Raw genomic sequence first — 24,418 nt, forward strand, 5'->3', positions numbered from 1 at the left:
ACAATGTGTGGATATGCTTTCAAAGCACCCGTGAATGCAGCGCTGGCAGTTTTGAGGTCCTATTACGTTCATTAGTGATGGCCTTGACTGATGTCAGTTCGAAGTTGCCTCAGAACTTGGGCAGTGATAAACATTATATTCTACGAACACTTGTCTATCAACTTGATTATTAATCGCGAAAGTATATCACTATTACCCATTATGCGTCTCTTTATATGACTGGGAACTTCGAATTGCGAAGTATCATCCTTCTATAATGATATATTGCACGAATTTCTATCTTTATACCTCAATGATTGAGTAAACTGTTGTGTACCATCCCGCTATTTCATTGATGGCCACTATTCAAGGACTATATACTTTTGTAAATGATCAGGAATAGCTGATACTAAATTTTTGGATTCCAACCACTTGCGACCTGTGACAAAAATTGGGTCAATTTAGCCTGTTCACTTCATTGAGCGATTCCATTTTCACTTTAACTTACTGAATAGACGAGATTGGTATCTGTAGGCTCCATCACAAAGAATGGTGGTGATAATCTTGCCCTTACCAAGTTTCTTGGCAAGCTCAACTGCAGCAACAACGTTGAGTGCAGAACTGGCGCCGACATAAATACCTTCTTCATCCAAAAGTCTATATAACATCTTGATACTGTCTTCATCAGGAATGTTGAAGGAGCCATCAATGACACCAACATCAGGTTTCAAGTTGTCGGTAACACGACCTTGTCCAATACCCTCTGTGATGGAGCTACCGCTTCGCTCAAAAAGTTTTCCTCCAGTTTGAAAGTAGCTATGCAAAACTGAGCCAGGAGGATCAGCAAGGTAGACCTTGACATCGTCACCTTTCTTTTCCTTAAGGTATCTTGCAATACCAGCCAAAGTACCACCGGTTCCGGTAGCGCATGTAAAGCCATCGATCTTGCCTTCAGTTTGAGCCCAAATCTCAGGACCAGTTGTCTCAATATGAGCACGACGGTTGGCGGTATTGTCAAACTGATTTGTCCATACAGCGTTGTCTAAAGATTCAGCATGTCTAGCAGCTTGATGGTTGTAGTTTTGTGGGTTATCGAATGCAACAGCTGGAACTGGATAGACTTCAGCACCAAGCATTCTCAACAAATCAATTTTTTCCTGTGACTATTGCGTGATTGAGTCGGTAAGATAAAATTTGTGGAGGTAGGTGATTCCAAAAAATTGGGCAAAAAGGTCGTACCTGAGTGTTTGGCATGTAAATAACGCACTTGTAGCCCTTTGCTCGGCAGACATGGGCAAGGCCAATACCGGTATTTCCTGCTGTTCCCTCTACCACTGTGCCTCCAGGCTTAATCAATCCCTTTTCTTCGGCATCCTTGACAACGAAGAGTGCGGCTCTGTCTTTGACAGAGCCTCCGGGGTTCATGAATTCAGCCTTTGCGAGGATTTCTGACCCGGTCTCTTCACTCAATCTGTTCAATCGAATCTAATATTCTTGTGTAAGACAAGGTTTGAAGTCTATGAAGTGCTTTAAGGCAAAAGTTTAGCTGAGCTTACCAAAGGTGTGTTTCCGATAGCTCCAATAAAGCCATTGGTAATCTGAATTTGTAAAACTGTAAGTGAAGCTTCCAGTAGAAGACATTAATGTTTGAGTATATATTACCTGTGCATTACGCGCCAGGGAGGATGAAGTGTATAGTCTTGAGAATAATTTGGATGCCATTAGAATGGAGCAATGGTTTGTCAGAGTCCTGTCTGAGCTTCGACCGAGATGAATGAATTGACAGTCAGATTGCGTGTGACTTGTTTGGTCGACATCAACCAATATGAGGTTTCAAACAAGTTGTGAGAGCAGCGGTTCAATGGGTTCATTAGCTTTCTTTATTTCTTCGAGCTTTGTATAGCAGCAATTGCAAAAAAAAAGAGGACTATGCTTGTAATGTAGATATTTTTTTCTTCATATTCCGTTGATAGTGCTGGCCAGCGATGGTTTGATGGGCATAAATAAAAAAACTGACATTGCTTCAGCCAGTCAACACCGCCAATTGATGATCAGTCAATTATAGCCAATCAACAACTGATGATTCATTGTGATAACTCCGGCTTGGTATAATTTTCAATGTGACAGCAGGACACAATGATTTTTTCTTTGCTTCTACTCGACTAAATATGGCCTCTATATTGCGCGCCGGAAGATCACTGGCATCGTCCAACATGTAAGTTCCATTGTAAAAACGTAATGTAACTCATCACCGTGACATAGAAACGCGTTCGCTAATGGACAACGTCCAGTCACTCTTATGCAACCAAAGCTGCTGTTATTGGTGCTCGCCACTATGCGTCCTCCTCTTCCTCTACTGTCATGAACAAGTACAGCCGAAACATCACCGAGCCAAAGTCTCAAGGTGCTTCGCAAGCCATGTGTAAGTCGATTGAATGATTACATCAAGAATTATGAAACTTTGCTGACCTTATGGCCATCGTAGTGTACGCTACTGGTCTTGACGATAATGATCTCAAGAAGGCACAAGTTGGTATCTCCAGTGTATGGTACGAGGGTAACCCATGCAACATGCATCTTTTGGATTTGGCACAAAAGGTCAAGGAGGGTGTTGAAAAGGCTGGTTTGATCGGTTATCGATTCAATACCGTTGGTGTTTCTGATGGTATTTCTATGGGAACTAACGGTATGCGATTCTCGCTCCAATCTCGAGATTTGATTGCTGACAGTATTGAAACCGTAAGTGTCTGATTATAAGGCTGCTCAACATTACCACCTCTAACGATCACGTTGATCAGGTCATGGGTGGACAATGGTATGATGGTAACATCAGTTTGCCCGGCTGTGACAAGAACATGCCCGGTGTTCTGATGGCAATGGGTCGTTTGAACCGTCCATCCCTTATGGTCTATGGTGGCAGTATCCGCCCCGGTAAAGGCTGCGGTGGTAACACCTTGGATATTGTCTCCGCTTTCCAAGCTTACGGTGAATATGTTGCTGGTAACATTAACGAAGAGCAGCGATATGACATTATTCGAAATGCGTGCCCCGGAGCTGGTGCATGTGGTGGCAGTAAGTTTTACTTCAAGTAAAATAGTGTAAATGAGAGCGATTTTACTAAAAATTGATCATCTTCACTCCAATAGTGTACACTGCCAACACTTGTAAGTAGCTTGTGCATCAAGCATTTATTTGCTGGTATAGCAACTCTTTATTAATCAATCTTCGTTTCATAGTGGCCTCTGCCATTGAAGCCATGGGTATGACCTTGCCCTATTCATCATCCGCCCCTGCCACGTCGAAGGAGAAGATTGATGAATGTATGCAAGCCGGTGAAGCCATGCGTAACTTGCTTGAAAAGGACATCAAACCCAGAGACATCCTTACTCGCACTGCTTTCGAAAACGCCATGGTCCTTACCATGGTCCTCGGAGGATCCACCAATGCTGTCTTGCATTTCATTGCCATCGCCAGAAGTGTCGGCATAAATCTCACTCTTGACGATTTCCAGGCCGTTAGCGACAGAACTCCTCTCTTGGCAGACTTGAAGCCAAGTGGCAAATATGTTATGGAGGACGTTCATAAGGTTGGTGGTATCCCTGCCATCTTGAAGTTCCTTATCGAGGAGAAGATGGTCGATGGTGATGTTATGACTGTCACCGGTAAATCTTTGGCCGAGAACTTGCATTCTTTGCCTGGATTGCCCCATGGCCAGGATGTCATCAAGCCTTTGTCCACCCCTATCAAGTCTTCTGGTCACTTGCAAATCCTGTACGGAAACCTTGCTCCCGAAGGCTCCGTTGCCAAGATCACTGGTAAGGAAGGTCTCAAGTTCAAGGGTAAGGCTCGTGTTTTCAACACCGAGGCTGCTTTCATCGAGGCTCTTGAAAACAAGGAGTTCAAGAAAGGTGAGAAGGTCACCTGTATCTTGCGATATGAAGGTCCCCAAGGTGGTCCCGGTATGCCCGAGATGTTGAAGCCAACCTCTGCCATGATGGGAGCCGGTCTTGGTCAAGATATGGCTCTTCTTACCGATGGTCGTTTCTCCGGTGGTTCCCACGTAAGTTGGTTACGGTGAAACGAGCATATAAATGAAGACATTTTTTATTGACTTTGTCTCTTGCAACAGGGTTTCATTATTGGTCACATTACTCCTGAAGCACAACTCGGTGGACCTATTGCGCTTGTCCAGGATGGTGATATGGTTACCATCGACGCCGAGAGCAATGAGCTCAGCTTCGATGTTAGCGATGCTGAACTTGAAAAGCGAAGAAAGAACTGGACTGCACCTGCATTCAAGGTCAACAGTGGAACATTGTATAAATACATTAAGAATGTAAAGACTGCCTCTGAAGGATGTGTTACTGACGAATAGATAGTCGATTACATATAAGATATGAAAATAAAACATGAAAATTCAGTGCTAAAAATGAGGTAGGATGGCCACCTGTAGCTTGTCAGGGGGTAAGTGTAAGCAGCCACTTAGAATACATTTGTATGCACTCAAAAAAAAAGTTGTGATAAACGGCAACTATTCCTACCATCTTCTTGGCAAAATCTGCGAAGGGATTCTATTGTCAAAATACTATTTATGCAATGTCGTCGTACGACAGTATTGATTGTAAGGACTGCATGGTGAAAAGAAAGGAAAACTACATAGGAAAGGGTACAAGGAGAGTTTACTAAGGATGTTTCCAGCGAAAAATCCAGTCGATGTATGACCTCTTTAGTCCTCAGGAACGTCAGTGGCCTCCAGTATCGGAATAATAGCGTTCCAAATACTAGCGCCTTGCTTATAAAATTCAATATGGCTATCGGCATAATCTAAAAGACCATTTCTGAGTTCAGCCGTTTTTGCTTTCTCAAAAACTTGAAACTCTTTCATAACTTGGTTGGAGAACATATTAGATACATCATTGCTCTTAGCAACCTCGTCTTGCAGCTATAGGAAAAGGAAGCGTATGAGACTTTAACCTTGATCATTGCAAATGACAGTGACACATACCTCAGCTATTCTGTGCTCAAGTCTCTCTAGCTTCTCTTGCCTAGCTTGCACCATATTGACTCCTCGAGCTTCGTTTACCTTGTCAGTGAGGAATCCAGTAATATTGACAGCCGGACGATCACCAAGCTTTCTGCCAGGGTACATAGTTCGCTCACGTTCTTGAATGGTATGCTGCAGATAGTTTGACAATTCCTCAAAGTCAACCTGTTTCTGATCCCGGGCGCGAAGTGATGTCTAAATAGCGCAATTTCATCAGAGTTTGAACGCGCAATATACGACAGAAATGCTGGCTCACTCACTTTGGCTGCTTGGCAATACGATAGATACTCGTGGATTTGGTTTAGAAACAGTAAATCTTCCTTATCACACTGCATAACGAAATTATGTGAGTACATACATACATCAATGATGATAGTAAGCATTTCTTATCTTACCATCTCTTTGATTGCTCCCGAATACTTTCTGGATGTTTCCGCGAATTGGCCTAATTGTGAAGAAATCCCAGTTTCAAGATTTGAAAGCCCATCGACGCTATTGGCAAACATGGCATAATCCTGGGACAGATCTGAAACGCAGTTTAGCCCGGTTAGCACAGTGAATTTCATGTATCCAAACATTATCCGTGCGCACCTTGTTGGCGTTTGCCTATTCTGCTATAGAGCCGCTCAACAGTATTGAGATTGTCAGCCAATTTGTCGATGTTCTCCTTCATATCCACAAAGCGCTCTTCTGGTTTTTGAACTTTGGTGAATGCATTCAGGAAAGTGTCACTCAAGGTTTCCATCACTGACCCACTGGAAGGGTCTCGTACAGTCTGAAGCTGTTTGTCATGTTTCTATACCGACACATATGTTTTTAGAAAGGCATAGGGTAAGAATTTCTCAGCATCAAACAATAACTACTCACGAAATTTGCAGATTCAAGGAAAACTCGGGTACTTTGAGATTGTTGAAAAAGCGGATGCCGTGCGATTCTATCTAAAAACCACTGCAGACTAAGATATCATGCTGATCAGTAAACAGAACATACAGTATCAGAGATTATTTCTGTCATTGCATACCTTTGCCGACGTCTCTCCACAAATTCCGTTCCAAATCGATCTCCTTTAAGGTATTCTAAGGAAAATGCACGTCGTCGACAGTTAGATACCATTAATGGCCGCTATAAGCACGCCTTTGGAAAATGCAAATGTCTTGGGTACCTATTCTATGCTTCTCTGGCAACGGTGGTACAATACTGGCAGTATATTCAAAGGTCAGTGCGTTGTACAGCCAAACGAAATCTTGATACCTCCGTCGCACACGACATGGAGATCGCGAACTGAACGTCGGGATGCTAGTCTGTAATATGTCATTTCTGTCAGATATACACCGACGTGCAGCGCAGATTAAAAGTTGTTATTGTACAAACATGAGTGGTAATTAAGTAAGAGATATAGGTTCCAGATGAGCCCTCCGACTCCTTCTGCGGCTCAGTAATTGTAATCGTCATAGGTTGTGCAATAAAATGTGAGTCGTTTGATGTATTGGTGTCTTTGGACTGGCTTGCTGTGTCAGGTGAATGCTTGGCATTGAAAGTATCACGATCATATCCGCTGGAACTGGAGGCATGATTCTCATATCCATTGATATTCCTAGTCAAAGACGGTTTCTATGCAAAGAGTTTAGAACGAGGTTATTATATGAACGATCAAATAGGTGTGTTTGCGAAAAGTATCCAAATACGACAACGGTCAGAAACTTTCCGACCGTCAGTCACTCACCTGTACATCAAATGTTGCAAAGGGATCCGAATCATGTTCAGTTCGTGATGATTCTAAATCCGTAGCGGTTTGCCAGTGTACACTTCCATACTCGTCGTCGACATTCATGTTGAGGACCTTTGCCGAGAGTAGCCAAGGTAAGCCAGCTTCTTCTGGTAACACTTGACTTTGGTCTCGCCCACATTGAACGGTCACGAGATATCTTGATTTGGATAATGTTGCAGACAGCCTCCACAGTGACGTACGGAATGAGAGCTCTTCATAGCCAACTCACTCTCTTTGCAAGCAAGTGTATAGCAGTTTTTGCAAGATCCTTCTTTCTATCAGTATATATTAATCAATTTACATTGATGCTGGTGAGAAGAAAAAAACATAACTATGTCCAGTAACGCTTGAGATATGCTTTGACATTAGTGCGATTATAATGCTTCACGGCCGATATATAGCTTTCACTTTACTGTAGGGATGGTCCTTATAAATCAACGCTTCAGTTTCCAACCATTGCACTACTATTAGGCTTTAACAACTGACGACCATCATACCAAGCAAATTGATGACGTATCAAAAAATTTGGGCTTGCTTTTGTGCAGACGCGAGAGCCGCAGCACGCGTGCAAAAAAAAAAAACCTCGCGTTACAAAATTTCTGGTCGCGAGGATTTCTCACCTACAGGCATCTCTCGACATCATGGCTCAGCCAACCAACGGTTCTATTAAAGCGATATACAACGATGAAAAAGATTCAGCACTGTACAAAAACCCTGTGGTACAAGTCATAAATATCAAAAAAGTCCCCACTAGCAACAACGTTAACCGATACAGGTAAAATCTCGCATAGTCAGTTTCATAACATTTTTGACGAAGGCACGAAACTGATCGCAAATACTCAATCTTTAGGGTCATCATTTCGGATGGAACTTATTTCATGCAAGGTATGTAGGCCAGTGCAATGAAACGAGAACAACCACTCGATCAGCTAATTAGTCTCACATTAGCTATGCTTGCTTCGCAACACACTGCACTTGTGGAGAATGAGACTCTACAGAAGTACTCCTTGATTGTGCTCAAAGACTACGTCTGCAACACGCTACAAAACAGAAAGTAGGTTGATTTTATACTTATCAAACCTGCAAATTGGTGCATTTACGTAATACTATATCTAACACTGTGCGTAGAATCATCATTGCCCTGAACATTGAAGTTCTTCCAAATGGTCCCGATATGCATAGGATTGGTAGCCCTGTCAACCTGGAAGCTGAACTGGGTCAGGACAGCGGTGCTAAAGCAAGTAACGAACAACAAAATGGCCAACAACAGCTCTTTGTACAAAACCAACCGCAGCAAAATGCCCCAATGTCTAATCCATACAACAACAGTGCAAACAATGCTACTTCTATTAACAATACATCTGCTCGCTCAAATAATGTTTATGCTGATGCTAACCTCTTTCCCATCAAGAGTTTAAACCCTTATCAGAACAGGTAAGAACTACTAGATGCTTGTAGTTCATATAGTGAACAGAATGTTGATGTGATTTTGTAGATGGATCATCAAAGCTCGTGTAACTCAAAAGTCAGATATCAAATTTTGGCACAAAGGCACTAGCGAAGGAAAGCTCTTTAGTGTCAACTTGCTTGACAAGTCGGTACGTATAGGAGGATCTGCTTTCTGCTCCATCGTTTTATTTACGTTTTCTGGCCATTCAGGGCGAAATCAAAGCAACTGCGTTCAACGCCGAAGTGGATAGACTCCACTCTATGCTTCAGGAAAACAAAGTATGTACCTATCTTTTAATTTTATGCGCGATGTACATAGCGATTAACATTATGATTTTCAGACATATTATATTTCCAAAGCTCGAGTGACTATGGCCAAAAAGCAGTTTTCCAATCTGAACAATGACTATGAGCTAGTCTTCGATAGTAACTCTGAGGTCGAAGAGGTATGACTACCGTCCAAAGTGATTCGTTAATGAGATGTAGGCTACATCTGATGTACATACTTTCTTTTAGTGCAACGACGAATCAATTCCAACAATGTCTTTCGACTTTGTTGAAATCGCAAAGTTGGATAATGGCATTGAAAAGGGCGACACTGTTGGTATGTATACAATTCTTTGTTGTTATCACATTAAGTTTCAAGTCCTCGCATGCTTACGAGAAGGTACTAGATATCATTGGCGTTGTCAAGGAAGACGAAGGTATCCAAGAAATTGTGTCCAGAGCTAGTGGAAAGCCGGTATGTATTGTTCTTCTCACTATTACGATCTTCTCAACACCAGCTACTAACCGGTGGCTAATCCAACTACGTTGACTCCCACAAATTAGGTTAAGAAGAGACAGCTCACTATCGTTGACATGTCCAAAAAGCAAGTCAAGCTTACGCTCTGGGACCGACAAGCTGAAAACTTCGATTCTACCGGCTCTCCAATTGTAGCATGTAAAGGTTGTCGCGTCAGTGACTTTGGAGGAAGATCACTGTCTTTGCTCTCAAGTGGAACCTTGAAGCTTAACCCCGATATTCCTGAAGCCAGTCAACTCCGTCAATGGTAAGAGATATAGCTGGCTAGCTCAAGCTATCCATGTAGTTGTACTGACACTATGTTTTATCAACTCGCCTATCAGGTATGACAGAGAAGGTCAATCTGCCTACTTAGACTCCTTCAGCAGTTCCTCCCTTGGAAATTCCGAAAATAGCAGTGCGGGCTCCACTCCCACAAAGACCTTAGCAGAAGCTAAGACCGAAAATCTCGGTGCTGGAGAGAAGGTACAGAAAGAGCAATGCCCCTACAGAAGAAAACATATGAAATGATATGCATGAACTAAGTTTTAATCAATAGGCCGACTTCTTTAATGTCAGAGCAAGAGTAGTCTACATGAAGAGCGATAATTGCTGGTACCCCGCTTGTCCTGAATGCAAGAAAAAGCTGGTCGTAGAAGGCGGTAGTTGGAGATGCGAAAAGGATCAAAAGCAGTTCCCAGAACCAGATTACAGGTAATCTTTTTGAAAAATTTATGACGAGATGTTGCATTAATCAGTCCTAACCTTGCTCCTAAAGATACATACTCTCGCTTAGCATTAGCGATGCCACAACTCAGATGTTTATGTCGGCTTTTGACGAAGTCGGCAATAAAATCTTGGGCAAAAGTGCAACTGAAATGGTTCGCTTGAGAGAAACTGACGATGTAGCATACCAAAACGCCTTCAAAGATTGCTATTTCCACCTTTACACCTTCAAATGCAAAGCCAAAGTAGAGAGCTACAATGTAAGTAATCAGTGTTATTTTTAATTTTATTTTTGGCAACAAAGCGAGTCTAAATGGTCAATGCGCATGTTCATATTCTAGGATTCCGCAAGAACAAAGTATACAATCATTGAGGCTACCGCAGTAGACTATGTAACTGACGGTAACCAACTCGCTAAAGAAATTGATTCGTACCTTAGTTTGTAACTCTCGCCCATGAATTGAATAAAAAAATCCCCATTGTTTGTTGTACTCCGCACATTGCGCCTGTGGTTATGTTTCAGTGAAACACACGCACGTTCAACTTGAGGCGATAATCTTTAACACCTGACTCATTCCTTAATGCCTTTGTATCATCGCAACGTATCCGAACCAACGCTTACGGCTACCGCAGCGTCTCCTCCCCCACATTTGGATAGTTCATTTTCATACTCACAAGGGATCTCACACCCTCACTCAATCAATTCTGGGAGCAGCATCAATGAATCACCAGCCTTAAGCTTTAATCGGGCAGAACACCTATCCAAAAAAGAGCTTGAAGACACAATTAATGCGCATAAACAGCTTATCGAAGCAGCGACCTTATATCGAGAAAAGTCGACAGAGTTAGCTGCAGCTGCGGCCGGCCTTGGCACAGCCCTTGAGATGGTAGCAAAAGAGAAGGCTGCCTCGGATTCAGGTCAGTCAAGTAGATACGTTTTGAGTTGGTTGAATGAGGGACTGAATATATAAATCTTCAAGGGAATGGTCTTCAGGCGGCTGCCGGATTACAATTTTTGATATCAAATCATCACCTTTTGTTGGTAAGTGTGGTGTATAAATCAAGTCAGCAGTAAGGTGATCTAGTTTGGCCACTAACAATAATACGTAGGCAAATTTGATTTCAAATGCATTCGAAGCTCCACTTGTAGATAATCTTGAACGGCACAAGGCTTCTATACTGGTAAAATAACAAAGTTTTTCGTACATGTATCACATCACTCCAAAATGATTCTGATTTATATCGTAGCGGAGTCAAGAAAACTACGATAGCGTAGTGAAGGCCATGAATGCAAAAATTGGCGAGACGGAAGTACGCAGTTTAAAGAACACAAAAAGAAAGAACAGAGGTAAGAAGCGTAATTATACTTTGATTCACCCCTTATCCATAATTAAATCATCCACCGTCCCTAAGATTTGCGGCAATTTCGGCGCGTTCTGCAAGACTTGACACAACAAATCGATGAGCTGGAAACTGTCAAGATTGATTATTCTCGATATGTATTTGAGACAGAAAAAAGAAATCACCAATTCATACTAAACAAAGTATCGGGATTAGTACGTGCCCAAGTCGATATTTACGATCGAATATCCAGTAAAGGCTTAGGAGAGCCAACTCTAGAGCAGGTAGGCTTTATGCTTATTGCCATTTCACAATGAAACTGAATGCTAACGATTTATGAACCAATAGATGGTGACTTCCAACCCTGATCCATTTTGCGTTTATCCTACTTCAGATGAATCAAAGGCAATATTTTCTGTCTTGCCTCCACTATCAATAATGGATGCAACATCACACTCCTTGATTCAAAGTCCGTTGGATTTTCATAACAATGCTCTAATGGCAGTTGATAGCCCACCAACTCCACCTCCAAAACGCGAAGATCTATATTCACCTATTAGCAACGAACATAACGATGCTACTCAACAAACGGAACATATCGATGGTTTTAACGAACGCTCTTCACTCGAAGACATATCTGCACCATTAGGCGATAATGATAGTAACACCAGTGCAGGAGCTCCTGCAGGCGGCGAATTAGAAGACGATGAAGATTTAATCTTTATTCGAACAGATTATTCGGATGAAGAGAAATGGAACCTTGTCAAAGAGAAACTCGATCATGAGGATCAATCTCTCTTTTCGCACCTTAAACTTCAGAACACACCAATATTCAGTGGTAGCACCATATCTGAATTGTGCACATCCCAGCATGCCAAATACCTTCTTATAGCAGACGATCGGACGATGTTGGACCAGACACTTGCTCTTGTACGTTGCGATGATGAACGGATAACAAGGCTTCAAATTGATGAGTTATCAACAGTAAGGAGCAACCTTTATAGACTAGATTTTGAGGAGTTTGAACAAGTGGCAGCGGTGTGCGGGTAGTGATAGTGCCTAACCACGAAATAAAGATCATCCCATGTTAACAAATATGGGATTTTGCACGCTACTTGAAACGCTTTGGAGCGCCTGGAAGTGCATGATTTTGATTGCGCAGCCGACAATAATAGCCACAATTTTTTTCTTCAAGCTTCATGATATGCCAATGGAGAAACGCACGTGATGGGGTTTGAGCACGTGACATAGTTGGTCCTCTGGCGACCGTCTCCACTCAACTTTTTTTTTTTGTTGCCCGTAATCAAGTCATAAAGCTGAAGTCGTCAAGCAGAATGCGTAACACACAGGTCTTTGCTGGCTCTTCCCACCCTGAGCTTACGTCTCTTGTATCCAGACGTCTCGGAATCCCGGTTGCAGACGCCAATTTGAAGAAGTTTAGCAATCGTGAAACAAGCGTTGAAATTTGTGAGTGTTCGCGGCTATGGGACGCCATGTCAAGCGTACACAGATACTTGGATTCTCAAACTAAAACCCTTTTATTTTTAAGGTACTTCTGTTCGAAACCAGGATATTTTCATCATTCAGTCAGGCTCAGCCGCAATCAATGATAATCTCATTGAACTGTCTATTATGATCCAAGCTTGCCGAATGGGATCTGCCAAACGGATCACAGCTGTTCTACCCTATTTTCCATATTGTAAGCAAAGCAAGCGAAAGGGAAGAACTTGTATTACCGCTAAACGTAAGGCCAATATCGATCTATCATTCATTCGAGAGCATTCTAAAATGATATTACCCCATGCGAGTGACTGCTGTGTAAACTGATTTTTTTTATGACATCTCGAATTTTAGTGGTTGCCAACATGCTTGCGGTAGCTGGCGTGGATCATATCATTGTAAGGACTCGTCGCTGCTAATCATATGCATGGTGATGAGCCGAAAATTTTTGTTCATTCATCAATTACAATATTACAGACAATGGATCTACATGCATCACAAATGCAAGGCTTTTTCCAGCGCCCCGTAGATAATCTCTATGCTGAGCCCACAATCGCTAAATGGATCACTCAAAATGTTCCCAATTGGCAAAACGGTGTTGTTGTCAGTAAAAACGCTGGTGGCGCCAAGAGGTAAATTCCCTCGTGATTGTGATGTGTAATCCGGCCGAATTGGAATGTTGACCCCGCACGTTTTCATCAACTAGAGTTACATCGCTGGCGGACGCTCTCCGACTTGATTTTGCACTCATCCACAAGGACCGCTCTCGCTCAGGTCCCCAAGGTTTAAATAGACCTTATTCTGGCATGCCATCAAGCCAAAGCGATGGTACTGTTCGCAGTCTTGTCACAAGGGTGTCCAATGTCGAGAATGATGAGACTGAAGAGGGTGTCGAGGAAAGCGGAGAGGATGCCATGTCCGTATCTTTGTCCTCACTGAACGAAATGAGTGCCGCAGTATCGGTGGTTGCTGACACCGATGGCGAAGAGAGCACCATCACGCTGGTCGGCGATGTAGTAGGAAAAGTAGTGTTCTTAACTGTATGTACTTTACGACGTGCGGAAATCTATGCTCTCACAACATTTTTCTTACCGAAATTTTCTTTGTCAGGATGATATTATCGACGGATGTCAATCCTTCCTTGACGCAGCAAATCATATGGTCAAGAAATGTGGAGCAGAGAAAGTATATATCATTGCAACTCACGGCGTTTTGAGCGGCGACTCCGTTAACCAAATCGCGGCATGCGATAGTGTTTACAAGGTATGGTGATATATGAAGGTTCCTAGATGTGGATTATGTGGTTTATAGTGAAATAGAACCTGACGCATTTCAATCATCAATAGCTCGTGGTCACCAATACATTCCCACTTCCCGAAGAGAAGAAATTGGCCTGTCCTAAGCTAACTGTCATTGATATCTCCAACACGTTGGCCGAAGCCATCAGAAGAACCGTATGTGAAATTTCCTCATAACATTCATGCATTATGCTTGCAGCTTCATTTTTTTTTCTAACCCCGTTACTAATCCATCTTGCACAGCACAATGGCGAAAGTGTCAGTTATCTGTTCCACAATGCTGACTAAACGTCCTTACCCACTCATCACATATAGATCACTTCAATTGGAACAAAGAAAATAAATGAATATTTTTTCACCCAGCTTAAGAGGAAAGGAAAGTGAAGTGGGATGTGGGGATTTTCAAGATCGAAGCATCTAACTGCGGATGCAGTATTGTTCTAGCAGCGAACCATTATTTATTTCTCGGTGCAAATGTAACGAGATCCAAGTCACATAGTGGACATGATAGAATTGTAAGGCAAATGTGGGCAGGAGGTGTATGTTGCCATGGGAATGCAATCAAACGGACAGAGGGGGGGGGGATCTTGGTTTTACTGTTATGCTTCTTCAACAGCAAGCAGAAATTTGAAAGTAAGAGTACATTCAGTATAAGCATATGCACTCAATGAGAAGCGATTGTTTCACAAAGTAAGGATGATAGTAGATTCAATCACATTACTGACCTGCCGAAACAGACAATGTGGGAGTTTGCAGAGTTGCTTGTACCAGCGAATTTCCAAAGTAATATAATATTCTTACCAGAAGGCAGCTGTAACCTACTGTTGCCTGTAGATGACATATCGTTTGCAACACGAAATGAAACCGCCGTCTTCCATCAACGCTTCGGCTTCTATGGATATGTGAATTTGGGTATTGTCAGAGTATACTGTTTATCATGCTCACCGTACTAAAAGCATTGTCAACTAATGGCAGCTGCAGCGGAGCCAATGTTGATTATTCTCGGCTCACCATAACCATGGATAAGTTGCTCACTATCAGAATGCAAGGAAACATTGTGACAGTTGTGTTGGGCACAGCAAACTGAGAATCACTCTGCAAAAGAGTCGATGCATAAATCATGATTGGCTATGTCCTGTATTCCCAATTTAGCTGCCCATAACTGGGAGGGATCGCCATCCTGGCGTTTTTCCGTGAAGTAACGCAACAGAGGTTGTCGCATTTCCTCTCTTACAAGACATTAGACATTTCCACGCTCAATGCTTTTGGCACACCAGTGGCTATAAATTACCATTATCAGTCTATATTGATCAGTTAACACTCCTTTGAAAACTCCTTGTCAGGCCTCCGCGGCCGTAAAACTTTATATTACCCCCTTCAGTAGAAGTTTGTGTCTCATTTTGCTAGATCAACTCAAATGAGGCCCAAAAACAAAAACAAGTCGGATACCGGCTCAGCAAGATCCTCTGTCGATAACACCTCTAACAGCGAGTTACAGCAAGCTGCACGTTCTAACCAAAAGAGCGGTGCATTTTCTTACATCAAATCACGATTATTTCACGCGGGTTCAGCACCTTCGACTGGGCAGAAGTATCTTGGAGAACTAGAACGGCCGTATCAAAATATGCTGGTTACACCTACACCGCACGAGTCCTCAAACTTCATTGGTGGCGCTACAGACTCTAGTGCTGGCAAACTAGACATACCAATGAACACGACACAAAACCGTTCAGGTAGCGGCAATATGCTATCAAAGTCGTTTGAACCACTTCCAAACCAAGACTGGGAAGGTGGGCCTGGAAATCCTGTTAATCTGCGACCAGTCTCTGTATTGGGTCTTGAAGGAGTAATCAAGCAAATAGAAGCCGCAAATGGAAATGCAGCAAAATTGTCTGAACTTCACAACTTACACTCTCGGCAACTGTCAAGCATGATCACGCCAGTCCAACCCTCAGAAAGTAGAAGCAAGCAACTTCTCAATTCCACAAAACGACTTAGTGGTATCGTTATTAAGGAAGGTTACCTTTTCAAGAAGACTGACTTCAAGACGTTTAGTCGGACAGCTCGCCTAGATCGTAGCTGGAAAGGCTATCATGTCGTTTTACGTGGCCACAAGCTATATCTCTATCGTGCTCAGCATGAAAGTGCGTTAAAAGCTTACTTCCCTTCGCCAAAGGATCACAATATGTCCATCTCACATTCCAATGCCAGTATTGACAGCCAGTCGCCAACTAGTGAAGTTTTTTCTGCATACTACCAGCTGCTGGACAAAGGAATGGAATGGCTTTATAGCGATTTTGATCCCGATTCTCAAACTGTGCTCTATTCTATATGCAAATCAACCGCTGACGCACATCCGACTTCGCACAATCCAGAATACTTCTACGGCGATTGCTTCACCGAAGTGGACAACATCACCGGTGCATATAAAGGGTATTTTTGCCTTTTGATCTTCAAAACCAGACTACTGATATGCCAAAAGGAATGGTCTAAAACGAAGGATGGTAAGCGAATACTGTCTTACTATCTATAGTAATTTGAATTCCGTTAACTAACTCCATGTCATTTCATGCTAGGCACTGATGCAAATACAAATCGAAATGGTGTTGGACAACCAAGGAACAGATGGAACATTGACCTTGACGTATCATTGGAATCTGTCCAATTATCACACGGCACTATTGAGGTCGATAAGAAATCAAGTGAAGAAGGAATGCCTGGAGTTATTGAGCCGGAGACTGAAGATCTGGCTTCTCGATCAACTCTCAAAACCAAAAAATCGACCACATCTTTGAGCTCTCACGTAGTTGAGCTCGACATTTCTCCACAGGGACATGCAGCTAAACTTAGTCGCCATTTTGTGCCTACATCTACAGACGCTGGAAGTCGTTGGACAGATTGTTTCGCACATGCGAAACGTCGAATCGACCAACATACAAGCGCGGCTTGGAACGCTCTTCCCTTTGGGACAACACATGAGTCAAGTCAACAAGGAGAAAAAACCAACTCTAAGCCTGTCGATGTCAGTTCTCTTATTCTGAAAGAATATCGAGTTCCTGCAGAGTACTTTGACTACCGTGATATCCAAGGCGGAACAGTTGATGAACTCTTTAATGAACTACTGAGAGTTCGAAAGGACTATCTGGAGACTGGATATGTTGAATTTGTTCGAGCTTTCCTGTTGACGTATTCGCTATTCACGACTTCTGCGGAACTGATATCAGCTCTCAAGAAAGGACTCATCGCATTTGCAAGTGATGCAGAGGCCGGTCAGTGGGCTATGAGGAGAGCTTATCAGATCACTCAGATATGGTGTAAAGATTTCAAAGCTGATGTCGTCGGAGAAGTTGCCACCGGTTTACTGGACATCTTGGATATGGACCTATGGAAATCTGAATGTGATACCCCACATATAACACCTGACAGCATTTCTGATTTAAAGAAGACTGTACTAGCCGCTGTTGATGATAATGCTAAAACCTATGAAACCTCTGTTTCCTTGGATTCAGAGGCAGTGACGTACGATGTCAAAATCAACACAGTCATCAAATCATCCGAGCTACACCGCAACAAAGGAAGCCTGTCCAATACCGTCGATGTATCTGACATACTGAATGTGGGATTAACCCCAACCTTTTTCTTGAAAATTGATCCGGCAGACTTTGCGAAACAGATATATCTATTTCACCAATCCAGTTATCAAATGTACAAACAGCGACTATTCAATCCCCTATGCTACATTCCACAATCACTACCTTCAACAACTGCTCCATCGCACCTATTATTTACCACATCGTCACCACATTTCCTTACTAGTTTTGTTAATCAGCACATCTTGATCGATAGCCACCAAATGTGCAGCAGTCAATTGGATGAACTTGTACTACGAGCAATGCTGATCGAACATTGGGTTCGAGTTGGAGAGGAGCTGTTGAAGTTAGGTGACATGTGCGGATGGTGTTCAATTGCTGTCGCTATTTGCTCTTTTGCTATCTTACGGTTGAGACAAAGCTGGAAATTTGTGAACCAAGACCTCATCGAGCGACTTACCAACATTTGGTCACCCATATTAATTCAGACTAATATGTTTTCCACAGAAATTGGATCATGTGGGTGGCAAGCATATGCCACTATTGGGAAAGTGCATGTACTGGATCCGGCACTAACAGATATTACATTACCCAATGCTTATATTGATGATTTTACGCGAGCTTCCAATGGTGTTCCGTTCTTCGGTGTTATTCGGCAATTTGTGGAAAGACTACGGCGACACGTTCGACGACACTTGGATAGTCCAACAAATGCGAATAATCACCAACAACCTATCGTCAACTTTGAAAAGTATTGGTCTATGTATGATGCTATCTGGACGTCTTTACAACGTTACCAATCAATGCCTCAAGATGATACAGTAGAAAGTCTCGTTATTGAACCTATTGGGCCCATTCAAGCATTCTTTGAGCATACTCAGGTCAACTTGCTTTCCGTTCCCAATGATTACAATGTATTGCAGGAATGTTCTTTGGAGTGCGAACCTAAACCATTCATGATTGGTTCATCCATACGTTCCCCACGAAAACTGAAATGGCTTAGCGAAAGTATCGCTCCTGCATCCAGCTGGATACTGTCCTTTCCGCAGCTAGTGTCTAGCATCACCAAGAAAGATACTCTGAGTGGCCTTATCCAACCAACAACAGTGCGCAGTATGAAAATGTTTCAGCAACAGTTACCGACAGCGAGAACATCTCGCCTCAAGAAATTAGCTATGCCTGATACCATTCCAGAGTCTGAAGGAAATGACAAAGGAAATGAAACACGCTCACCAAGCACAAGCTCTATGCAGGAATCCAGTCGAGGAAGCAGAAATAGAAAGAGGACGTATAGTTTTCCATCATCGAGGAGTATAAGCGAACTTGGATTGGACAGCAACTTAACTGCAGTTGAGAACATGGAAAGCAACAGCCGGTCCTGGATCAATCCTGAAAATTACAAGAAGTCTCAAGCAGTCTCCAAGTCACCTTTTCATGCAATCGTTCATATTGGAGCAGTTGGAGAGAAGCTGCTTTCAGTCCGTGATGGCGAATTGATCTTACAAATTGACGATCTCAAGGAAAGCAAGCCATCGTTCGTCACCACTAAGCCTCTTTTTAATATCGTTCCAGAGACCTTTCTTTTTGAATCAAAACCTATTCCAGATATATCCGTCCGATGGACAGAGGACCAAGGTCAAGCATTAGCAGCAGACGGCAAAATCAAGGTGCAGAAGGTCAAGGTGAAAGCCGGTACTTTCGAACGGCTCATGGATGTTCTCATTTACGGCTTATCCGAATATTCTGCCAACGTCGACAGTCAAGATGATTTTGGTGAATATGTCTTTAGTGAATGTCGGCTTTCTGTGGATATGGAAGAGTATGTCCATGTTTTCTTTGTCACATATCGATCTTTCTTGTCCGACACCGAACTTTTGGAATACCTTCGAAAGAGTTTCATGAATGCTTCTTCCATTGGCCGTATTACCAAACTTCGACAAAAGTACTCTTTAAAGTCCATGTTTGAAACTTCTTTTGACTCGAACAAGCCATCAGAGGAAGCCGACATCAAAGACTGGACGTACATTGCTCGCGTTCGACTTCAAATCCTCGATATTATCATATACTGGGTGGGGAATTTCTTTTGGGACTTCATAAATGAAAGTGCCAATCGCAAGAGGACTAGTCAACTTGTTGATCAAATGACTAAGTCAGCTGAAGACATGCGACTTCAAGTTGGTGAACTGATAGAGGAAAGTACCAAAATCAACGACGAGGCGGAAGGTGTATTCGAACTTATCGATACCATGGAGCTCAAGCTAGTGCATATAACGAGCATGTTATTTGTCAGCTTTCTTACACCCTCTTTGAATCATCGTGCTATTGGTGACCTTCAATCATCCAACATCGACAAGTGTCAAGTAGTCGAAAAGTATTCAACCTATGTTGCTCAAACAAAAGACGATATCAAGACTGGTTCAAGTAGTCCCGCTCAATCCTCGTACATGTCATCGAAACCTGGATTAACCACATTGACTCAGTCACCACCTGCTGTACCAAAGAGACCAATTCCAAGCGTGTTGGTCCAACTCGCGGCAACGGATATCCTTCAGCAGGTGGATTCCATAGTGCAGCAAATGTTCACTGACACTACTCTCCAAGACTGGATTCTTTTGAATGATACCCTTGTGACTCAGTCTATAGATGCATATTCTTGGCTTCCTGCGCGCAAAAATGTTGGTTCTTCCGTATCAAGCCATATGATGGTCCCTCCATACACTGAGCAAATTGGTATGAGCAATATGGCAGATGACGAAGTACTCATATCCGATATTTTTATTGCTATACAAGGGGCTCGTCGATCAACGGTAGCCTCTACTTCATCTGCGATGGAAAATTTAATGGCAGCACTCCCGGATGCTATACAGCAGCTGTTCAATTTACACTTTTCCATACGATCATGGATCATTAACGAATTGACATCATACACCATTGATGCTGACCAACGCGCTGAGAGGATGCAAAAATGTATCGATGTCATTGTGCTAAGTAGATTGCAAATGACCACAGAACCTGTTTTTAAGGAACTGCTAAACAACCCAGAGCAATTGGATCCATTATCAAATGACGGTAAAGTCATCCCTGGATTTGTGGAATATAGTATCCTCAGTGCTTTAGTTAGTCCTCAAGTCCGATTGTTTGTCAAATCGTGGACAAAAACTGCAGAGAAGAATCAAGCACAAAGCTTGGATACACCGGAAGCCATTATTGATGCTGCTGTCACTATTGCTCAGCTCACCAAGTCTCAAGCAAAGTCTACTAGGAGTCGACCCTATGTCATTAGCATAGGATGGATCATCGAGATGATGTTGGAACTTGGTGAAGATAGAACCGAGGCGATAAGGAATAATGAACCTCTGGTAAAATTCGATCAATGTCAATACTTCTATAACTTTTGGAGGTTCATCAGTCAGGTACAAGAACTTGTCAAGGAAGATAGTGGTATGCGGATGTCCGAGTCTGGCGACTTCACAGAGAAGCTGCGGGAAAGCTTAGCACCACGACTTATGGACTTCTTGACTGCATCCACGCAGCCGTGGCCAGCTCTATCTTTGAAGGGACTCCGAGAGTTTGCAAGCCGAGAGAATGCGACATTAGAGAAAAACAAGGGGTTATCAGTCTCACAGGCTCAATTGAAGCTTGTATCGAATTCTAACCATGGCGCATCTACCATCGGCAACAAGTCGATGGTGTTTGGAAAATTGGTCGCGAAACAACAAGAGAAACTGAAAGTAGACACAAGGGAACGTGACAGAATCGACCGAGAATGGAGAGAAATGCAACATAAAATGCAGAAGAAGCAATTAGAGCAAGCGAAAACCATTGAAAAGCGCGAACGAAAATTACTCAAACATCAGCATGGAACATCTCACCAACATCAATCTTCACATTTACCTTGGATTAACTCTTTCCTTCGTGGTCTCAAAATTACTCACACTAATGAGCAACATCAAGAATTGGGTGGAGTGGGCAGGGACGATTCTCACCCGCCCGATGTGCTTACTGTCCCTATTGTGACAGACAACATGAAGGCTTCGAACGTTATCAACCTCATCAATTCGACATCTTCCGTGGCCAGCACGTATCTCAAGCGTGATTTTGTGTTTCGAATCGTTACTGAGGAAGGTGGCCAATATTTGTTTCAAGCCATGAATGATAGTAATATGCACGACTGGATTCGAACCATCAATTGGGCGGCAAAGGAAGGCGCAGCTAGACGACTTACTGTACTAGTAGCACAGGCTGAAAATAAGAGAAAGAGTGGTACATCGGATGACCTCAAGTTCTTTGATGACCGACAACGCAAGAAAGGTAAAGAAGTACGAGGCTCCATTTACGGTGTGGACCTATCCGAACTTATGAGTTCAGGCAAGATTCCATTAGTGGTCGAAAAATGCATTGATGAGATTGAGCGTCGTGGTCTTGAAGAAGTTGGCATCTACAGAGTTGCTGGTTCTGGCGAAACAGTTTCATACCTTCGTCAACAACTCAATAGGAATGCCGTCAATGTCAATCTAGGTGACGACGATTGGATTGATATCAATGTGGTTGCAGATGCTTTCAAGCAATTTTTCAGAGACCTGCCACAGCCTCTCCTTACATTTGATCTATATGGTGATTTTATGAAAGCATCCGGTAAGTTGGATAAAGCACTCGTGGAATGGTTCGTCTTCGAATGACCATGTAGTGTAGAATACATTTGTTAGTGCATCCATGTTTAACCGGTCTATTACTCTACAGCTCTCGAGGACCATGATCAACGTATACTAGCTATTAAGAAGGTTACGAAGCGATTACCCACCAATAACTATATCTTACTGAAACGTCTAATAGAGCACTTTGTAGTGTAAGTGTGCAATGCAATTCTTCATTTTAAATATGATGCGTAGCATGAAACTTGTTAGCTAACAAATCCCTATTGCTTTCAGTGTCACAGACTATGAAGCTTCCAATCACATGTATGCCACAAATCTTGCTATTGTGTTTGGTCCAACGTTACTTCGACCTGAGCCTGGACCGGTATCGTTTGCTACAACAATGGCTAACCTTGGCCATCAACAGAACGTTGTCAAAAATTTGATTACCCATTATCATTTCATTTTTGATGTGGAGAGCGAGGATTGTGATCGGGAACGAGAGCCAGGAGAAGACAGCATTGGAGACCAAGAGGAAGACCACGAAACTGTGAATGATAGTGAATAATATCATACTACGGATCTTTATTCTTTTGTTATATTGCAAGAAATAAAACAAAAAATAAAATAAAAAAAGACAATGTGTACCAATAATCACGTCAAAATGTGGGGGGAAACAGGAACAACATTGCTGTGGGAGCAAGGTTCGACTCGCTGTACACGTGACTCAGACAATGGTTCTTTTCAACATGAAGCAGCTGTTAATTTTTTTTTTCAAAGGTATGCTCAGAGGTCGACTGCTGCTTTCACTTCCTAAACATAGAATGGTATCGTCGACTGGTTCAAGTGTTACCCAATACCATAGTGATTGCAATAAAACTGTGACTGTGGATGGTCACCAAATCAAGATTCCTTTCACTCCAGGTGAAGATGAGCCAACATGGGCTAATGCCTGGAGACAAGCGGTTCTTGACGTAAGTCATGGTTCTTTTTTTCCTATTAATTTTTTTTTTATTTTGGGTGTACATCACCATTTTTGTATGAGGTCAGGTCAGAGCATAACCATTGATGTAATGTGTCGTGCCATATAGGAAAAAGCCAAAACATATATCGATCCAGCAACAGGTTATACGGTAATGACGGAACTGAGTCACTTGAGCCGAGGATTTTGTTGTGGAAAGTAAGTGGTAGCATTGTTATTAAAACTTACTGGCAGGGAGTGTGAGATTAAATGTTTTAACTATAGTGCCTGTCGCCATTGCCCGTACAATAATATCAATGTGGGCAAACCAGCCAAAGAACGTGTCAATGCTAATGGTGAGTTGCTTTACAAGGGCAAGGGGAGCAAGATCGACTGGTAAGGTTTTTTTGTCTCTCCCAGTGGACTGCCAGAAAAAGCAATCCACCTCAGCTGGCCGTACCAACACGCCCCCCAAGCATTTTGGCTGTACTGGCCAAAGTAGCAATGATACCTTTTTTTCTTTTAAAGAAGAAAATTACGCCCATTCCTTCCCGTCTGCAAACCAAACCAACTTTAGAATAAACTTTTCAATACCTTTAGATGACTTCTTGGCCTCAGTTTATATATCTCCAACTCCACATACATAATAAGTATGTGTTTTACTTGGTGCAGCTATGCATGCACCCGATGGCATTTCCAGATTATCTATCTGTGTAATGCCCTCTCAGGTGTAGCATTGCCGCACGTGTAGACCAAGCCCAGGCTGATAGCAGAACGAATGCTTTAGGTTCATTATCAAACCTACAGCAAAAGGAACAACTTTGAACGTTCTCTCTCGGTAGACACTTTCCGAACACGAAATCTTGCCCTTGCGTAAAGATTGTGACGATATATGGTCAGATTTGATGGTCCTGATACGCCAATTGCATGACGTAGACCATTTTGTTTGAGTGTTGTTGCTCACAAATTGAATATAATAAACCATATCGAAGTTTCTGTTTCAAATCTCAGCAAATGACCACCTTATATTTCGTTTAGTGGAACAAGATTTCCCCGATCAAGTCGCCACCCTACTATTTATATCCAAGCTATGATGCTTGCGATATGGTCGATACTTCATAATCGTTTAGCAATTTCTCACTTTAATGGCGATATTTGAGAAAAGCAATATTATTGAACCATGCAATTGTAGGTGGAATTGAAAAGTGTTCTTTCAATTGAGCCATAGTCTAGGGTAAAAGTTGGTACTGCGGGTTATCAAATGGAGTTTGGATTGAGATTGGGGTGTGAGAGTAGGGCACACATTGCATTGGAGCAACAGGATCAGGTACCTAACCCAAGCCA

General features: G+C 42.5%; 8 protein-coding genes across 8 annotated transcripts; 6 read left to right on the top strand and 2 right to left on the bottom strand.

The window, feature by feature from the left end:
• Nucleotides 1-97: 97 nt before the first annotated feature.
• On the bottom strand, nt 98-1,723 carry K450DRAFT_228156 (uncharacterized protein). Its single transcript, XM_051586871.1, has 5 exons — nt 1,642-1,723; nt 1,536-1,577; nt 1,219-1,464; nt 488-1,142; nt 98-418 (listed from the first exon to the last, which is right to left on the bottom strand). The coding sequence occupies exons 1-5, from the start codon at nt 1,699-1,701 to the stop codon at nt 342-344; spliced, it is 1,080 nt and encodes a 359-aa protein (XP_051447275.1). The 5' UTR covers nt 1,702-1,723; the 3' UTR covers nt 98-341.
• Nucleotides 1,724-2,125: 402 nt separating this feature from the next.
• Nucleotides 2,126-4,415, top strand: K450DRAFT_228159 (uncharacterized protein). Its single transcript, XM_051586872.1, has 7 exons — nt 2,126-2,194; nt 2,271-2,401; nt 2,465-2,718; nt 2,778-3,051; nt 3,126-3,143; nt 3,216-4,039; nt 4,109-4,415. Exons 1-7 carry the CDS (start codon nt 2,148-2,150, stop codon nt 4,352-4,354), a joined length of 1,794 nt encoding a protein of 597 aa, XP_051447276.1. The 5' UTR covers nt 2,126-2,147; the 3' UTR covers nt 4,355-4,415.
• A 1-nt stretch (nt 4,416) lies between these two features.
• K450DRAFT_184687 (uncharacterized protein) lies at nt 4,417-7,017 on the bottom strand. The gene is made up of 10 exons (XM_051584411.1): nt 6,747-7,017; nt 6,395-6,634; nt 6,186-6,324; nt 6,045-6,099; nt 5,891-5,978; nt 5,615-5,819; nt 5,419-5,549; nt 5,284-5,352; nt 4,985-5,218; nt 4,417-4,921 (listed from the first exon to the last, which is right to left on the bottom strand). Exons 1-10 carry the CDS (start codon nt 6,852-6,854, stop codon nt 4,706-4,708), a joined length of 1,485 nt encoding a protein of 494 aa, XP_051447277.1. The 5' UTR covers nt 6,855-7,017; the 3' UTR covers nt 4,417-4,705.
• A 363-nt stretch (nt 7,018-7,380) lies between these two features.
• Nucleotides 7,381-10,253, top strand: K450DRAFT_228180 (uncharacterized protein). The gene is made up of 14 exons (XM_051586873.1): nt 7,381-7,566; nt 7,642-7,676; nt 7,740-7,845; nt 7,920-8,225; nt 8,287-8,389; nt 8,451-8,519; nt 8,582-8,686; nt 8,757-8,844; nt 8,915-8,982; nt 9,072-9,292; nt 9,369-9,510; nt 9,584-9,738; nt 9,803-10,010; nt 10,092-10,253. Exons 1-14 carry the CDS (start codon nt 7,433-7,435, stop codon nt 10,194-10,196), a joined length of 1,845 nt encoding a protein of 614 aa, XP_051447278.1. The 5' UTR covers nt 7,381-7,432; the 3' UTR covers nt 10,197-10,253.
• A 25-nt stretch (nt 10,254-10,278) lies between these two features.
• Nucleotides 10,279-12,205, top strand: K450DRAFT_228187 (uncharacterized protein). The gene is made up of 6 exons (XM_051586874.1): nt 10,279-10,668; nt 10,731-10,792; nt 10,861-10,932; nt 10,999-11,098; nt 11,164-11,375; nt 11,440-12,205. The coding sequence occupies exons 1-6, from the start codon at nt 10,332-10,334 to the stop codon at nt 12,139-12,141; spliced, it is 1,485 nt and encodes a 494-aa protein (XP_051447279.1). The 5' UTR covers nt 10,279-10,331; the 3' UTR covers nt 12,142-12,205.
• Nucleotides 12,206-12,383: 178 nt separating this feature from the next.
• On the top strand, nt 12,384-14,259 carry K450DRAFT_228191 (uncharacterized protein). The gene is made up of 8 exons (XM_051586875.1): nt 12,384-12,558; nt 12,641-12,835; nt 12,946-12,989; nt 13,069-13,223; nt 13,298-13,631; nt 13,702-13,854; nt 13,938-14,045; nt 14,133-14,259. The coding sequence occupies exons 1-8, from the start codon at nt 12,426-12,428 to the stop codon at nt 14,175-14,177; spliced, it is 1,167 nt and encodes a 388-aa protein (XP_051447280.1). The 5' UTR covers nt 12,384-12,425; the 3' UTR covers nt 14,178-14,259.
• A 7,188-nt stretch (nt 14,260-21,447) lies between these two features.
• Nucleotides 21,448-22,663, top strand: K450DRAFT_161829 (uncharacterized protein; the record flags this gene model as incomplete). The annotated part of the gene is made up of 3 exons (XM_051584024.1): nt 21,448-22,114; nt 22,220-22,325; nt 22,408-22,663. Coding segments are annotated over 3 exons (1,029 nt in total), but the record flags the coding sequence as incomplete, so codon positions are not given.
• Nucleotides 22,664-22,703: 40 nt separating this feature from the next.
• K450DRAFT_228199 (uncharacterized protein) lies at nt 22,704-23,561 on the top strand. The gene is made up of 3 exons (XM_051586876.1): nt 22,704-23,087; nt 23,205-23,293; nt 23,360-23,561. The coding sequence occupies exons 1-3, from the start codon at nt 22,848-22,850 to the stop codon at nt 23,472-23,474; spliced, it is 444 nt and encodes a 147-aa protein (XP_051447282.1). The 5' UTR covers nt 22,704-22,847; the 3' UTR covers nt 23,475-23,561.
• Nucleotides 23,562-24,418: the final 857 nt, after the last annotated feature.

Source organism: Umbelopsis ramanniana (assembly GCF_025399195.1).
Source record: "Umbelopsis ramanniana AG unplaced genomic scaffold K450scaffold_10, whole genome shotgun sequence".
NCBI lineage: Eukaryota > Fungi > Mucoromycota > Umbelopsidomycetes > Umbelopsidales > Umbelopsidaceae > Umbelopsis > Umbelopsis ramanniana.

Coding starts and splice junctions, on each gene's coding strand:
- K450DRAFT_228156 (XM_051586871.1), bottom strand. CDS start 1,701: ATGGCATCCAAATTATTCTCAAGACTATACACTTCATCCTCCCTGGCG. Junction 1,465..1,535: donor CTATCGGAAACACACCTTTG/GTAAGCTCAGCT, acceptor CAAGAATATTAG/ATTCGATTGAACAGATTGAG. Junction 1,143..1,218: donor TTTACATGCCAAACACTCAG/GTACGACCTTTT, acceptor ATCACGCAATAG/TCACAGGAAAAAATTGATTT.
- K450DRAFT_228159 (XM_051586872.1), top strand. CDS start 2,148: ATGGCCTCTATATTGCGCGCCGGAAGATCACTGGCATCGTCCAACAT. Junction 2,719..2,777: donor TTGCTGACAGTATTGAAACC/GTAAGTGTCTGA, acceptor CACGTTGATCAG/GTCATGGGTGGACAATGGTA. Junction 4,040..4,108: donor GTTTCTCCGGTGGTTCCCAC/GTAAGTTGGTTA, acceptor CTCTTGCAACAG/GGTTTCATTATTGGTCACAT.
- K450DRAFT_184687 (XM_051584411.1), bottom strand. CDS start 6,854: ATGAATGTCGACGACGAGTATGGAAGTGTACACTGGCAAACCGCTACG. Junction 5,550..5,614: donor AATAGGCAAACGCCAACAAG/GTGCGCACGGAT, acceptor ACTGCGTTTCAG/ATCTGTCCCAGGATTATGCC. Junction 5,353..5,418: donor CGGGAGCAATCAAAGAGATG/GTAAGATAAGAA, acceptor TTCGTTATGCAG/TGTGATAAGGAAGATTTACT.
- K450DRAFT_228180 (XM_051586873.1), top strand. CDS start 7,433: ATGGCTCAGCCAACCAACGGTTCTATTAAAGCGATATACAACGATGAA. Junction 8,845..8,914: donor TGAAAAGGGCGACACTGTTG/GTATGTATACAA, acceptor AGAAGGTACTAG/ATATCATTGGCGTTGTCAAG. Junction 10,011..10,091: donor CCAAAGTAGAGAGCTACAAT/GTAAGTAATCAG, acceptor TTCATATTCTAG/GATTCCGCAAGAACAAAGTA.
- K450DRAFT_228187 (XM_051586874.1), top strand. CDS start 10,332: ATGCCTTTGTATCATCGCAACGTATCCGAACCAACGCTTACGGCTACC. Junction 11,099..11,163: donor CACAAAAAGAAAGAACAGAG/GTAAGAAGCGTA, acceptor ACCGTCCCTAAG/ATTTGCGGCAATTTCGGCGC. Junction 11,376..11,439: donor GAGAGCCAACTCTAGAGCAG/GTAGGCTTTATG, acceptor ATGAACCAATAG/ATGGTGACTTCCAACCCTGA.
- K450DRAFT_228191 (XM_051586875.1), top strand. CDS start 12,426: ATGCGTAACACACAGGTCTTTGCTGGCTCTTCCCACCCTGAGCTTACG. Junction 12,836..12,945: donor AACTTGTATTACCGCTAAAC/GTAAGGCCAATA, acceptor CTCGAATTTTAG/TGGTTGCCAACATGCTTGCG. Junction 13,855..13,937: donor CATGCGATAGTGTTTACAAG/GTATGGTGATAT, acceptor AATCATCAATAG/CTCGTGGTCACCAATACATT.
- K450DRAFT_228199 (XM_051586876.1), top strand. CDS start 22,848: ATGGTTCTTTTCAACATGAAGCAGCTGTTAATTTTTTTTTTCAAAGGT. Junction 23,088..23,204: donor GGAGACAAGCGGTTCTTGAC/GTAAGTCATGGT, acceptor CGTGCCATATAG/GAAAAAGCCAAAACATATAT. Junction 23,294..23,359: donor CGAGGATTTTGTTGTGGAAA/GTAAGTGGTAGC, acceptor TTTTAACTATAG/TGCCTGTCGCCATTGCCCGT.